The sequence below is a fragment of the Arachis hypogaea genome, chromosome 5 (genome assembly GCF_003086295.3).
Source record: "Arachis hypogaea cultivar Tifrunner chromosome 5, arahy.Tifrunner.gnm2.J5K5, whole genome shotgun sequence".
NCBI lineage: Eukaryota > Viridiplantae > Streptophyta > Magnoliopsida > Fabales > Fabaceae > Arachis > Arachis hypogaea.
In genome coordinates, this window is record NC_092040.1 from 96,676,662 (window position 1) to 96,691,574 (window position 14,913).

General features: G+C 33.2%; 1 protein-coding gene across 6 annotated transcripts; it reads left to right on the forward strand.

Annotated features, from left to right (window-relative positions):
* Positions 1–2,932: 2,932 nt before the first annotated feature.
* On the forward strand, positions 2,933–12,164 carry LOC112802105 (protein phosphatase 2C and cyclic nucleotide-binding/kinase domain-containing protein). Of its 6 annotated transcripts, none has more exons than XR_011882280.1 (15): positions 2,933–4,589; positions 5,981–6,112; positions 6,226–6,456; positions 6,629–6,754; positions 6,945–7,007; positions 8,414–8,496; positions 8,875–9,106; positions 9,182–9,495; positions 9,614–9,689; positions 9,761–9,827; positions 10,125–10,402; positions 10,484–10,569; positions 10,693–10,814; positions 11,075–11,231; positions 11,396–12,164. XR_011882280.1 is itself a non-coding variant. In XM_025845149.3 (15 exons), exons 1-15 carry the CDS (start codon positions 3,531–3,533, stop codon positions 11,639–11,641), a joined length of 3,252 nt encoding a protein of 1,083 aa, XP_025700934.1. In that variant the 5' UTR covers positions 2,933–3,530; the 3' UTR covers positions 11,642–12,164. The 6 variants fall into 6 exon arrangements, 4 of the variants coding, with proteins under 4 accessions (XP_025700934.1, XP_025700935.1, XP_025700937.1 ...); XR_011882281.1 differs by having other exon boundaries at positions 6,241–6,456; XM_025845149.3 differs by having other exon boundaries at positions 10,504–10,569.
* Positions 12,165–14,913: the final 2,749 nt, after the last annotated feature.

Genomic DNA, 14,913 nt, shown 5'->3' on the forward strand with positions numbered 1-14,913 from the left:
TACTGACTTTTACTTTACTTACCATGCTTTGCGATAACTTATGGTGTAATTGAACTTCAACTATACTTTCACAATGACTGATTTCACTTTCATATAGGTGTTAGCATCTACCAACGGCTATATTGCTTCTGCAATTGTATTGGAATCTAGCTTCGAATGGTCCTAAAATATGGTGGCTTTAATACAAGTGTGACTACCATTATACCTCCTTATATCTTCCAACAGTACTTTCTGCGGATCATACTAATCCTGATTAGTAAATCACAACTTGTGTTGTATTGTGTATATTTGAAGTAAAATATCATCAATTTCGACTCATACATCCGATAATCTACGCATCTACGGATGGTATAATCTTTCATCGCCATAATGACAATCACCCGAAAACTAAATTTTATTTCTACGACGAATTTACCAGCCGTCACAATAGGAGACTCTACCACAATATCATGAGATAAATATTTAATAAATAAGTATTAAATTAATAAAATTTAAATTAAAATCTATCTATAAATTTTAGGTTATAAATATTTATTGGTGAATTTATATTTCTAAAATCAATTAAAATTATATATTATAAATAAATATTTAATAAATTAATATAAATATAAACATATATGTTTTCCTAATCAAGTAATTAGCCATAATTTAACTATCAAATTACTTAAACCTAGTCAGGTAATTATTCTATATTTAACTAAATAAGTAAGTAAACAAATACTAATTAATAAATTATATTTTACGGATCATGTATGTTATAAATCGAGATATAATATAAATAATGACAAATTTTATTTTGTTTTCAAATTTAATTAAGTCTATAATATTAATCTATCATACAAACAAATATTCAAATTTTATATCTGCATTCATATATTTAAAAAACTCCGGCGTATGCATGATCTCCAAAATCTAATGCACACATGAAAGATAGCTATTTAAACGGATGCTAATTTGTTAGTACATTTGTCACTTCCGTGACATCTGCCTCCATAATGCCTTAATTTTCGTCTTTATTTGGATCAACGATCTCATAGTTGTTTTCAAACTCCTTCTCACTATCACTATTGTAATATTCCCATTCGATATTTCGGTCGGCTTCAATTTGTTTGAACTTGATATGGTCATCATAAACGAGCTATAACTCGGCATGGACCATTATAGCTCCTCCATTCATGAGCCATAACTCGGTCAGATAAATACTCCCCTCATAACCGATGACAAAACGGTAAACGATCAAAGCACGTTACCCACCTTCTTGTAACCGACCTTAATACTAAGAACGTAATGGCCGAATAGTCTACCATATAAAATCAGGTAAAGTATTTTCTTCGCCAGGACAGATATAGCACTATATACTGACTTGAGTTTCGGAGTGCCTTTGCAGGTATACTCCCCCCTCATTTGTTCTCACTGTTCACGCCACACCAAGAAGAAAAGCTCGGAATTCAAGGATTGGACGCTCAGCCTCAAAGTGCATAAGCTCGGTTGATATCTCCAATTTGCAAGCAAGAACAGAATTCAATATACAACTCGATGAACGAAATTTATGAGTGAGTTTCAATATACATTGAAAACATCTCTTGTATGCTCGCTTCATCGCTTACGTACTTAGTTTGAAATTGAACGAACCTACCAAATATTGATCTATGATATCTATACAAAATACATGACACTCTCTTTGGTATTTGAGAATCTATGAAACACTGACACTTCCTTGATTTGCCATGTCTGCTTGTTGGACACATTTCGAACATGACACTCGTCGACATTCATCTAACACGCATTTCTTCTATGTCCAACAGTGTTTTAATAAAAAAAATGACAGGCTTTGACACACTTAAATACCATCACATGTCAGCATAAAATTCTAAAACCTACTCTATCCAACCTGCAGAAATATTAAATTTTTTTAAAATAAATATAAAATTCAATTATTCCAAATTTCATACATATTAATAAAATAAAATTATTTTAATATCGTTAATAATTTTTTGTTAATAACGATTAAGATTAACTATTAATGATTAATTTTATAATCTTTTATAATTTAAATTCCTTTAAGGCATACCCATACTTATCCTACCCGCAATCATTACAATTAAGATTACCGATTAAAATTATTGAAATACCGATATATTTGATACATTTAAAATTCTTCCCCAAACATAATACACATAGATTTTTCATATAAAAAAATTTGACCGCCTAACATTTTCGAAAGAAAAAAACGGTAAAATCATGAATTCAAAATCTTAGGGTTTTTTAACGTAAACTAAAAAAATTATTATTTAAAAAAAAAATTAATCAAACTTTAATTTTTGAAATACATTTTTTTAGAATTTAGGATGAGTTGTCACATTCTCCGTGAATCTTTATAATTTTATAAAGTTTGTATTCGAGAACTTCATTCCGAATTTTTCATAAATAACTAATTGAGAATGAAATTCAAATTCCTAAGTTTTACAGCTGACAATGACAACCATTAGCATCGTCTTCAAGAGTATTTAAAAATATACAGAAATGAAACATATTTAATAATAGTGCTCTCCAACCCTTTACTCTTGAAAAAACTAATTTAGTTTAATTTGTGTGTAAAAAAAAATTAAAGAGTTAAATATTAAACAAACAATAAACATGACGTTTTTAATATCTTCGACAGTAATAATAATCATTATCATCATCTTAAAAAATATACAGATACATACATAAATAAACCATATTTAATAATAATATAATAAAAATGGTACTCTTCCATAAAAAAAATTAAAAATTTAAAATTAGCGAGAGTTACTACAAACTTATCCCACACAAAAAAAATTGAATTTCAGAAATTAAAATATCGTTAATTTTTTAAAAAAAAATAATTTTTTAATTTATAATAAAAAATATTCAAAATCTCAATTTTTAAAAATAAAATAAAAAATTTTTAAATTATAACGATTAATAACCAATAAATTATACCTCAAATAATATAATCTTTTATTCCCAGCTAAAAATCTTGGATTCTAGTTCCTAACTTAAAAAAAAAACCACTAACGTCTAATAATAATAATGCATAGCGAAAGAAACGTGGGGTTGAATGAGGATTAGCGTGAAAAGTGAAAACGTAAAAGGAGTCCACATCATCGTCAACAAAAAGCTGTGTGACTCTGACCGTACCACACATGCACTCATACCTCCCTTTATCTCTCTCTCTATCTTTGCTACTATGCGCACTACGCACTTCCCTTCTTCTCATTTTCCTTCTCCTTCTCCGTCAACAACAGCAGCTACCTTATCCCTACATTAACTCCTTAATCTCCTTTCTTAATCACTTTTACCATTCTATTCTCCCCTTTCTCCCCAACTTCACCCTACATTTAATGCAAGCAATTCTGTGGTTCACCTTCAATTCCCGACTCAATCATCACAATAATAACAAAACACACATACACTCACACTCCACCACTGTTTTTTATGTCCATTCCCAGCGGCTTCATGCCACTGTCTCCGCCATCTCAATCTTCTAGAACCTTCCATTCCTCCCCATGGGCTGCATCTACTCTCGTGTTTGCATCGGCGACAACTGCGTCGGAGGTGCCGCCGCCGCCTCCAGCATCAACGGCGACGCAATCGCTCGTCCTCCGCGCGGGACCTCATCCTCCGAGCCAGACGAATCCTCCGCCGCCGCCGCCGCCTCGCCGGACGGCGACTTCCAGGTGCTGAATCAGCTCAGCTTGACGCGGGACCCGGAGGCCGGAATCCGGAGGCTCGCTAGGGTTTCGTCACAGTTCCTTCCACCGGAAGGTTGTAAAGTGGCGAAGGTTCCTGCGTTCAGCTACGAGCTTCGCTACTCGTTCTTGTCACAGAGAGGTTACTATCCTGACGCACTGGACAAGGCGAACCAGGACAGCTTCTGTATCCACACACCGTTTGGTTCGAGTCCGAATGACCATTTCTTCGGTGTCTTCGACGGCCACGGCGAGTTCGGTGCGCAGTGTTCACAGTTTGTCAAGCAGAAGCTCTGTGAGAATCTTCTTCGAAGTGCGAAATTCCAAAACGATGCCGTTGAGGCTTGTCACGGTGCTTTTCTGGCCACGAATTTGCAGCTTCACAATGATGTCTTGGATGACAGCATGAGCGGGACGACGGCGATCACGGTGCTGGTGAGAGGGAGAACTATAATTGTGGCGAATTCAGGCGATTCGAGGGCGGTGATTGGAGAGAGGAGAGGGAAGGATCTTGTGGCCGTTGATTTGTCGTTGGATCAGACTCCGTTTAGGGCTGATGAGCTGGAGAGAGTGAAGATGTGTGGTGCCAGGGTTTTGACTTTGGATCAAATTGAGGGTTTGAAGGATCCTGAAGTTCAGTGTTGGGGAAATGAAGAAGGTGATGATGATGGGGACCCACCTAGGTTGTGGGTCCCAAATGGGATGTACCCTGGGACTGCATTCACAAGGAGCATTGGGGATTCAATTGCCGAGACTATTGGTGTTGTTGCTAACCCTGAGATTGTTGTCTTTGAGCTCACCAAGGATCATCCTTTCTTCGTGCTTGCAAGTGATGGTGTCTTTGAATTCATCTCTAGCCAAACGGTAGTTGATATGGTAAAACTTTTCACCTTTTCTCTCTCTGACTTTTATTTTTTATTTTTTGGGGTTTAACTATAGTGTAACTTTTTGTCTTCCTTTGGGATACACTTTATTCTGATTCTAGAGAGGAAAAAGAAAAATTGTTGTTGCCCTTTGCTGGTTCTGTTGTTGATATTGGCTTTAGGGGCTGTTCTGATAAAGCAAGTTTGGCGGCAAGGAAATTATCATCCTCTTTCAATCGCAATCATGAATGGGTGTAATTGATGTTAGGGACTATGCTTTACTGTATTTGCGAATTAGGAATTTACCAAAAAGTTACTTTTTGAGGAAAAGAATGCACTAGTTGTATAGAACTGCAAGTAAAGGAAGCTATTGGAAAACATGATTGAGTGCAAAACATTCTTGGGGTATGCTCCACCTGAATGCCCCACACTTAAAGTCCAGCACAAAGAATGCACTGCCAAAGCACTCTATGAGACCTACCACCACTCTAATATAAGTGAAGCTTCTGGTCATTGTTAGGACTTAGGAATATTGACTTCAGTGGTAGTTTTACTATGATCCATGACAGGATTTTTAGTATATTTTATTTTACAAAATAGGGGGGAATTCTGGTCATTTCACAATTCAGTATGAACTACTTCTCACTTTAAGCAGGATTGGCATGAGCAGAATCTCAAGCAAACTATCCACAAGATGTCCTAAGTTATTGTTTAACAAGTGAGATTGATTTTAAAAGAGAGATGATTTTGGGAGGGTCGTGAATCTCCCCTCCCAATAAGTAGCAAAGTTATAGTAGTTTGTCTATCAAAACTGGAATTTGTTCTTTATTATGCCAATCTAACTAATATTGGCTTATGTCCACTTGCTTGTAAATTTTGTGTATAGATTCTCCATGACTAAGACTTATTATTGCAATGTGTAAAATTAATTGTGAATTTAATTTCGGGATCCACATTACCAAATTGCACAATGCTTTTTGAAATTGAATGCATATTTAGTGTATTTTTGTCTGGTAAAATTTTCCAACTAATAAGGAAACTCAGATTTATCTATTATGTAATTGTATTTTTTTTCCCTCCGTGTCCAACTGTGACAATTTTCTAGGCAATGCCTTTGTTTGGTGAAGCTTGGTCAGCAATTTCTTATGCACAGACTTAGATTAAGGCATCAGTGATCCAACAGCTTATCATTTGGTAGCCCAAATCAAATCATAAGGCAGATCCCAAGGTTTCCCTTATAATGATAGAAATAGATGACCACAATCAACTACTAAACCCTAAGAGCTGTATACACATTTTGATAATGCTTTGAAATTATATTCATACCATATGTCACCTATATTTTGGTTTATCATAGGATCAAAGTCAAATATTTTGTAACTTAATTTGCCATTATACTTCCAGGTTGCAAAGTTCAAAGATCCACGTGATGCTTGTGCTGCAATAGTAGCTGAATCTTATCGGCTTTGGCTACAGTATGAAACTCGTACGGATGATATCACAATCATCATTGTGCATATAAATGGGCTAACTGAAGTATGATAGTTTTCCTTTTTTCTTGCTTCTTTTCATTTATATTTTCCCAACAATATTCATGCATTCATTTCCCCATGTTTCTTGTTAGTAACTGATTTAGCATCTCTGATCAGCCTGGTGTTGGTCAGGAAAAAACATATGGCGAATCTTTACGAACTCCAGTGCCTCAAGTTGTAGAGATGACAGGTTCAGAATCTCCCTCTACCCTGGGTTGGAACTCTAGGAACCAACGGGTAAGGCATGACTTGTCAAGGGCACGCCTCCGAGCAATTGAAAATTCCCTGGAGAATGGACAAGCTTGGGTTCCTCCATCTTCAGCGCATAGGAAGACATGGGAGGAAGAAGTAATCCCCAATCTATTTCTTGTTTTGTTTTGCATTAACTCCTCTATTTTTCACATTTTATTTGCATTGATAACAACATTTGTATACAAGCATAAATTCATTGATTTATATTTTCTCATTTAGTTTGTTTGAATATCTATCATTTATTGTGCTTCTTCATATGCTACCACAGGCACACATAGAGCGAGCACTGCATGATCATTTTCTCTTCCGAAAACTTACTGCTTCTCAATGTAATGTTCTATTGGATTCCATGGAAAGAGTTGAGGTGCAACCTGGTGATATTATAGTCAAACAGGTCAGTTATCTACTTTATTATTGAAAAATTATTTGCCTTTGTTCTTTAACTTTTATGGATTTATCTGGCGAAAAATGGATTAACACTATTCTTGAATGGAGCTTGCATTCCTATTAGAAACCTCTGTTTATTTTGACTTGGTTTGTATTTTGCAATTGCAAAAATTGTGACAAAAAGTTATACTTTTCAGGGCAGTGAAGGTGACTGTTTTTATGTTGTTGGTAGTGGAGAATTTGAAGTCTTGGCAACTCAGGTTTGTATCTTTGTCTTTTGATGGATCTCTGTGATGGCTCCACAACTATTCTTTCAAGCAAATATTGAAATTTATTCAAGCCAGAGGCAAAGGCAAGGATTATGGGATTTTTTATTTTTATAAATAAAATAAACGTAATAATTACCGAAATAAATAATCTAAAAAATATTTACCGAAATAAATACCCCTCTCTTATCTCGTTTACGGATAATTTTGCATGTATCGAGATAAGAGAGAACTATGCAACACGTGTATATTTCGTTTACAGTCTGTAAATGAACTTTTAGCATGTAATTAGTACATAAAAAGGTTGGTAGAAGAGATTAAAATGAATATGTTTGATCAATTAATACTCAAAAAGGTTGATGGGACCGTGGAAAGGGAATTGAAACGGTTATCTCTCACGTTATCTCTCACTATCCACGCGGTAGATAACTGTTTCAATTCTCTTCCCACTATCCCATCAATCTTTTCTAACAACCCACTATCCCATCAATTTTTTCTAACAATTGGCAAACAGTTATTTTTATTTTTCAAATTTAAATCAATCCAATTGGATCATAATTTAATTTAAAATTTTTAAAAATGGATATGTTTGATCAATTAGTACCCAAAAAGAGTACATAAAAAATCTTAGATTAAATTATCATCCAATTGGATTGATTTAAATTTAAAAAATAAAAATAACCGTCTGCCAATTGTTAAGAGAAATTGATGGGGATAGTGGAGTGAGCGATAACCGTTTCAATTCTTTTCCCACTATCCTATCAACCTTTTTGAATACTGATCAAACTTATCTATTTTAATCTCTCCTACCTATCTTTTTATGTCCTAATTGCTTGTTAAAAGTTTGGATTATTAATATTTTTTATTATTTTCATTTTTTTTAAAAAAATACATGTATCTGGTTTAAATTGTAAACGAGATATATACGTGTTGCGTCCACCTGTCTTATCTCATTTAAACGAGATACATGCAAAATTATTTCGTTTAATAGTAAACAAGATAAGAGATGGTATTTATTTCGGTAAATATTTTTTAAATTATTTATTTCGATAATTATTATAATTAATTTATTTATTAAAATAAAAAACTCAGGATCATGGCATCTGCAGGCGTCCAAAAATTCTAACTTTTTTCTAAAGCTTTCTTAGCAAGCAATTTTTCATTCATGATAAAAACAACTGACATAAACACTTACGAAAACCACCTTTCTGTTATTTCTAAAACCTAATCCACACTCTGGCTCTCTTGGCTTTGCCCCTTGCATAATCCAGATGAAATCACGTTTTCAAGGTCTAGGACCATATCAGAAATGTTGCTTCTACAAGCATTTCTAAAACCGGATTACTTTCTTGTGAACAAGATGTGTTAAAATTCTTGTTTTGTGTTTATAACAATGGCAGGAAGAAAAAGATGGGGAAGTAACCAAGGTTTTACAGCGTTACACATCGGAAAAACTATCATGCTTTGGAGAGCTTGCTCTAATGTGAGTACTATCCATTTTTCCCCTTGTGGTCCACGCTGATTGAAGGAATTTTTTGTAACACGAAAATATCCAACTATCAGGTCATTCAAGTTTACTCAAGTTCACATATTTGTTGAGGACTATAATCCATTCAGGGACATGAAGTTAACCAAAAGTATTACAATATTCTAGAACATGGCCAATTTATATGATTTTTCCTTCACGGTACTGACTATAGTGCATTTGCATCTGCATTTTTCTTGTTCGTTTTCCTTGGAAATCTTTCAAATTGATTTTCAACTCTTTTCTTATTTTTTATATCGACTGCAACTCTGCATTGACACCATAGGTCTCTTACCTAGAAAATTTATATTTTTTTCCTGAAACGTGACATTACAGGTACAATAAACCACTCCAGGCTTCTGTACGTGCTGTAACTAAAGGGACTCTTTGGGCTTTAAGGCGAGAAGATTTTCGAGGCATTCTAATGTCAGAATTCTCGAATTTGTCATCCTTGAAGTTGCTACGATCTGTAGATCTCCTGTCAAGATTGTCAATTTTACAACTGAGTCAGATTTCTGACTCCCTCTCTGAAGTCTCCTACGCAAGTGGGCAGACAATAATTGATCGTGTAAGTACGTTCCCGAATATTTTTGTTTAATTATTCTCTAATCTTTTCTTGAATTTCTTTAGTATGCTTTTGCAGAGTGAAGTCCATGGATTGTACATAATCCAGAAGGGACAAGTGAAAATCACTTTTGATGCGGATTTATTGATGAATCCAAATGTTTGCAGCCTTGAGCCTGATTTGGAAAATGTGAATGATAATGCACAGAGCAGAATAGAATTGTCAATAGAGAAGCAAGAGGGAAGCTATTTTGGTGAATGGGCCCTTCTTGGTGAAAAAGTTGGTCCCTTAAGTGCTGTTGCTGTGGGTGATGTTGTATGTGTTGTATTAACAAAAGAGAAATTTGAATCTGTTGTTGGCTCCATACAAAAGATTTCTCAGGAGGATCGCAAGTAAGTTTTTTATGCATGCATATAGCAGAAATCAGCATTTTGGTTTTTCGTTAATTTGCCCATTTGTTGCTCTAAAAGACGTAGCTTCATATAACTGGCACTATCATTTTGACTGTAGGTCAAGACATAATTCCAAAGAGTTGGCTAGAAATTTTGACTTTTCATTTGTAGGAAAAGTCCAGCTCTCAGATTTGGTAAGTTATCTCTCTCTCTCATGCATTGGGAATGAGATCCTCAAATTACCTCATGGTCCTTTTCTTTGTAGGAATGGATAAAGAGTGTCTATTCTACTGACTGCTCTGATATTGGGCTTGTAAAGTTTGGAGAAGCAGGTAGATTAATCTATCTTTAACTTCTCTCTTTAAATTTGAGCAATCCATATTTAAATTCCAGAAAAAATTATTTTAAATGAATTTATTCCTTCAAGTTTTACTTTTATATATCAATTAACGTCAGTCTCTAAATTTGGCTCAAGTTTTTTGGTTGAGTAAATTGATTCAAAACTTACCATTGGAGGGTGACTTGGTTGTCTTTTTCCTACATCAATTAATAGAATTGAATATAGTCATTAATGAATTAAAAAACAGTGTTTTAATGCAATTCACTGACTGAGTATCTTTTGCAAGCAGAAAATTTGCTTACATTGAAGAGATTTTCCAAGCCAAAAGTGAAAAGGCTGGGAAAAGAAGCACAAGTCTTGAAAGAGAAAGATATGATGAAGGGTGTGAGCTCTTCAGCATGTATACCACAGGTTTTATGCACTTCTGCCGACAGCATATATGCTGGAATAGTGTTAAATACACTCCTTGCTTGCCCTTTGTCTTCCATACTTTCAAGTCCTTTTGGTGAAACGGCCGCACAGTTTTGTGCTGCATCTGTTGTTATTGCTTTAGAAGATTTGCACAAGGTTGTATATTTAAATAATGCTTTTGCCTCAATTTGCCTTCTTGGCCTTTGTGACTAACTTTTCTTTCTTGTCCTCATTAAGATTTCATATTTGAGTTTCAGAATGGTGTTCTCTACAGAGGAGTCTCGCCTGATGTTGTGATGTTGGACCAAACAGGACATATACAGGTTTGGATACTTATGTTTTATTGCTTTCTCTTATATGTTTTTTGTTTTAATTATGTTACCATTGGATTCTATTATATTCAATTTTTCAAATTTTTTTACTCGTAAATTTGTCATTGGTTGTAGCTGGTTGACTTTAGATTTGGTAAGAAGCTTGCCGGTGAAAGAACATTCACAATTTGTGGGATGGCAGATTCACTAGCTCCAGAGATTGTGTTGGGAAAAGGCCACAGTTTCCCTGCTGACTGGTATGAATAAAGTTATCAACAAGAACTTTCATGTCATTAAATTGAAATGAATGGTTCTCCATTCATTTTGTTTTATCTGTCATTGTTACTTTTCGGTATATCTTGTATCTAGATACATTAATTCGAGAATGTACTCAAGGGTGACGTTAACAAATAAATGTAAACAGAAGTAATGTACATTGTTTGATGGCAGTAATAGCAATGATTTGTGTTCCTTGAAACGTCAAGCTGAGAAATCTCATTGATGTTATACTATACAGGTGGGCATTGGGAGTTCTGATATATTTTATGCTACGAGGTGAAATGCCATTTGGATCATGGAGGGAAAATGAACTTGATACAGTTGCCAAAATTGCGAAGCGGAAGCTACATCTTCCAGATACATTCAACCCCGACGCTGTTGATATCATATCCAAGGTATATTACTACTCTCTTTCTATAAGGCCCCCATTTAGATATCATCGCTTATGACTTAGGGTAAATTACAATAATCTCCCTTGTGGCTAGGCGATATTATACATTTGCCTTCTATTTGTAAAAGTTTATATGTAACTTATTCATTTTCCTTGGCATTTGTTCAGTTACTTGATGTGGAAGAAACTACTAGACTTGGTAGCCAAGGTACTGATTCTGTCAAGAGTCACCCATGGTTTAATGGTGTTGAATGGGAAGGGATTCGCCACCGCACTTTCCCCGCTCCTCCAGAAATCATTTCTCGTGTTGCACAATACTTGGAAGTTCATTCTGAGGATTGCAGTGGTTCTCTAGGTTCCCCATTACAGGAGGTAGAAGAACTCAATGTGCCTGAATGGCTTGAGGACTGGTAAGAGAGAATATGAGAACATTATTAGGTTTCTGTGTCCTCTTATTTTAAAATTTGGCTATACACCAATATTTAAATACCTTTGCTTTGTTGGATAATTGCAATCCAAGATTGCAATGAACCAGAAGATGCAAAGTGACACATTTGATACCAGAATATTCCCCCCATAGTTCACTTTTTTGTGACATGATTGCATTGGAAAACCAAATATTCTTGGTGTTTTCCATGCTTTCTATTTATTTATTTAAGTAGTTGAATATGAGTAGGGTAGGTTCAATTATGTTCTATTTATTCTCTTCACCTCTTTTTTCTTTCAATTTTTTCTTATTATTTTGGGAATTCCTCTCCTTTGTAAATATTATATACTTGTACTTGAGTGGGTTTCTTATCATTTTTCAATTGAAATATTCATGTTTAGAAGTTTTCTGTATAACCCACTTAAGAAAATTCTATTGTCAGGAACAGATATGTTCATGGTACTGAGAGTCACATAAATATGTATAAAATATTATATTCATGATTGTGTATGAAGTAATCCATTATTTTATTTCTATTTTGAAGCATTGTCAAATATAATTTAAATAATATGAGATTACTGAATACCAATCATAATAACTATTTATCATAATTTGTTTACTTTTCTGTAGTTTTACTGATCAGGTATAAGTGAACATAAATTAATCTCTATATTGTTGATGTTAATGTGTATCTACTTTAAACTGAAAACAAATAACTCAGAGTAGATTAGCCTCTAAAATCGAGATCACAAATATATCTGTCAATGCACCAACTAAAAACACATCTTTTTGTTTTAAAAATGTTGAGCACACGTGTTTATCACTTGTGTTAGTCGTGTCCAATGTCCATAATTTATTTATCTTTCCCATCTCTCTTGATTATTATACTTTTAACCCGATAAAGACACGAATTAGACCTACCCCTGACAAAAATTTAATGAATCAATAAATTAAAATTGCATTGACAATTGTAACAATTGCTAAATGTTGATAGAGGACTTTTACTCGAAGCAAGGAGAGAATTTCATGGTTAATTAGGCACCTGAAGTAGTTTAGAACCATGATTTGATGGTCACTTGGTGTTGGTGGAAGGGGTGGGTGAAATGGTGAATGTTTCAGTCATTTGCTGAAATAGTGATGCAAATCATGATGGGTTTAGGCTTGTGAAAAACCGGAACGAATGAGAGAAAAAGTTTGAGTTTTTCAGAAGGTAGGTAGGTGAATCATGAATGTGGAAACAGGGAGAAATATTACTAAGATCAATAATAAATAAATAAAACATTGATCTTCAATGTTAAATTAAATGGATATGTGGTGTCTAATAAATAATTCATGTGGTACTTGCAGAACGGGTCATATAATCTAAGATTACATGTTGTTACGTACCCAGAAGATTCGAGCTGTTGACAAATGATAACTACTGACAAAACTGACAAATTTGTATAATCTGGTTTATTCAATGACTCAGGAGGTGGTATCCTTCATTAAGAGTTAAGACAATCGGATAGGGCTTATCTGTGACGTATTGTGTTTGCACCTCTTTTGCCATGCATTAATTCATACTTAAGATACTGATAATACTTACCATCCACTTTGATTCCACAGCCTAATGAGGTTGCACTACCTAATCATATCACATTAATTTATTTTATACACTTCCTTTATTTATTTATCTATTCGTTGACTTTAACCAAATCAACAATTGCCATTTCGCTACAAATTTCCTTTTATTTGGAAAGGTGATGTTATATTTATAAGTATTTTTGTAATTAAATTAAGTGTGTATCTATAAAATAAGTACAATAATTTTGTATGTATCGGATGTATCATATTTATATATACTATTAGATTTTATTAAATAAAAATTAAAGGTTAATATAAAAAAGAGTACTGTAAGACTCTAATAAATACAAAATATTTTAATATATAAATAAATATTTTTTAATATACCATATTTTAAATAGTAATATAATCTTTTATTTTTAAATATAAAATATATAAATACAAAAATATAAGTATTTTTTATTCATTAAAATTAAATATTATGCACGAAAATTTTAATAATATCAAAAAGATATTTTAAATTGCAACATAAAAATATAAAGTAATTATATTTTATTTTATATTATTTGATGAATAATTAGATTATTATTTTAAAATTTATTAACTAATTATTTTTGTTAAATAATATTATTATATAATGTAATCTTTTATTTTTGTTAAAATACAATTTATTTAAAATTATATATAGTACAACAACAATAACAAAGCCTTGTCCCACTAAGTAGGGTCGGCTATATGGATTAAACAACGTCATTAAGTTCTATCATGTATCATATCTATAAATAGACCGTTTTACATGTAGATCTTATTTGACCACCTTATGGATGGTCTTCCTAGGTCTTCTTCTATATTTCACCTCTTGTCCATCTTCCATCTCATCTACCTTCCTGACTGAGTGCTCTGTCGGTTTTCTTCTCATATGTCCAAACCACCTGAGATGCGATTTTACTATCTTTTCCACAATAGGTGCTACTCCAACACACACACACACACACTCTCTCTCTCTCTCTCTCCCTCCGTTCCTTATTCCATCTAATCGCGTATGACCATTCATTTATCTCAACATCTTCATCTCCACTTAATTTATGTTCGTGTTCCCCTTTGACCGTCCAACACTCTGCACCATAAAGCATAGCCGGTCTGATAGCAATGCGATAGAATTTACCTTTAAGTTTTAAAGGCACTTTTTTGTCACATATAAAACCAGACACACTCCGTCATTTCGACCAACCTACTTGGATCCTATGATTTACATCTTGTTCAATCGCTCTATTATTCTGTATGATGCACCCAAGATACTTAAAACTTTTAACTTTTCGTAAGATGTTTTCTCTAATTTTCATCTCTATATTAGGATTTTTCCTTTGACGACCGAATTTACATTTCATATATTCTATATATTCAGTTTTTCTAAAAGAACATTGAAAAAACAAAGAAAGTTAATATTTCCATGTATTATATATAATTTTTTAAATAAATTATATTCTTATAAATATTTTATTAAAAAATTATATTTTATAATAATATTTTTAACAAAAATAATTAGTTAATAAGTTTTGAATATAATAATCTAATTATTCGTCAAGTAATATAAAATAAAATTTAATTATTTTATATTTTTATGTTACAATTTAAAATATTTTTTAATATAATTTTGCAAAGCCTCATTTTTTTGGGTTAGATCATTCAATAAAAG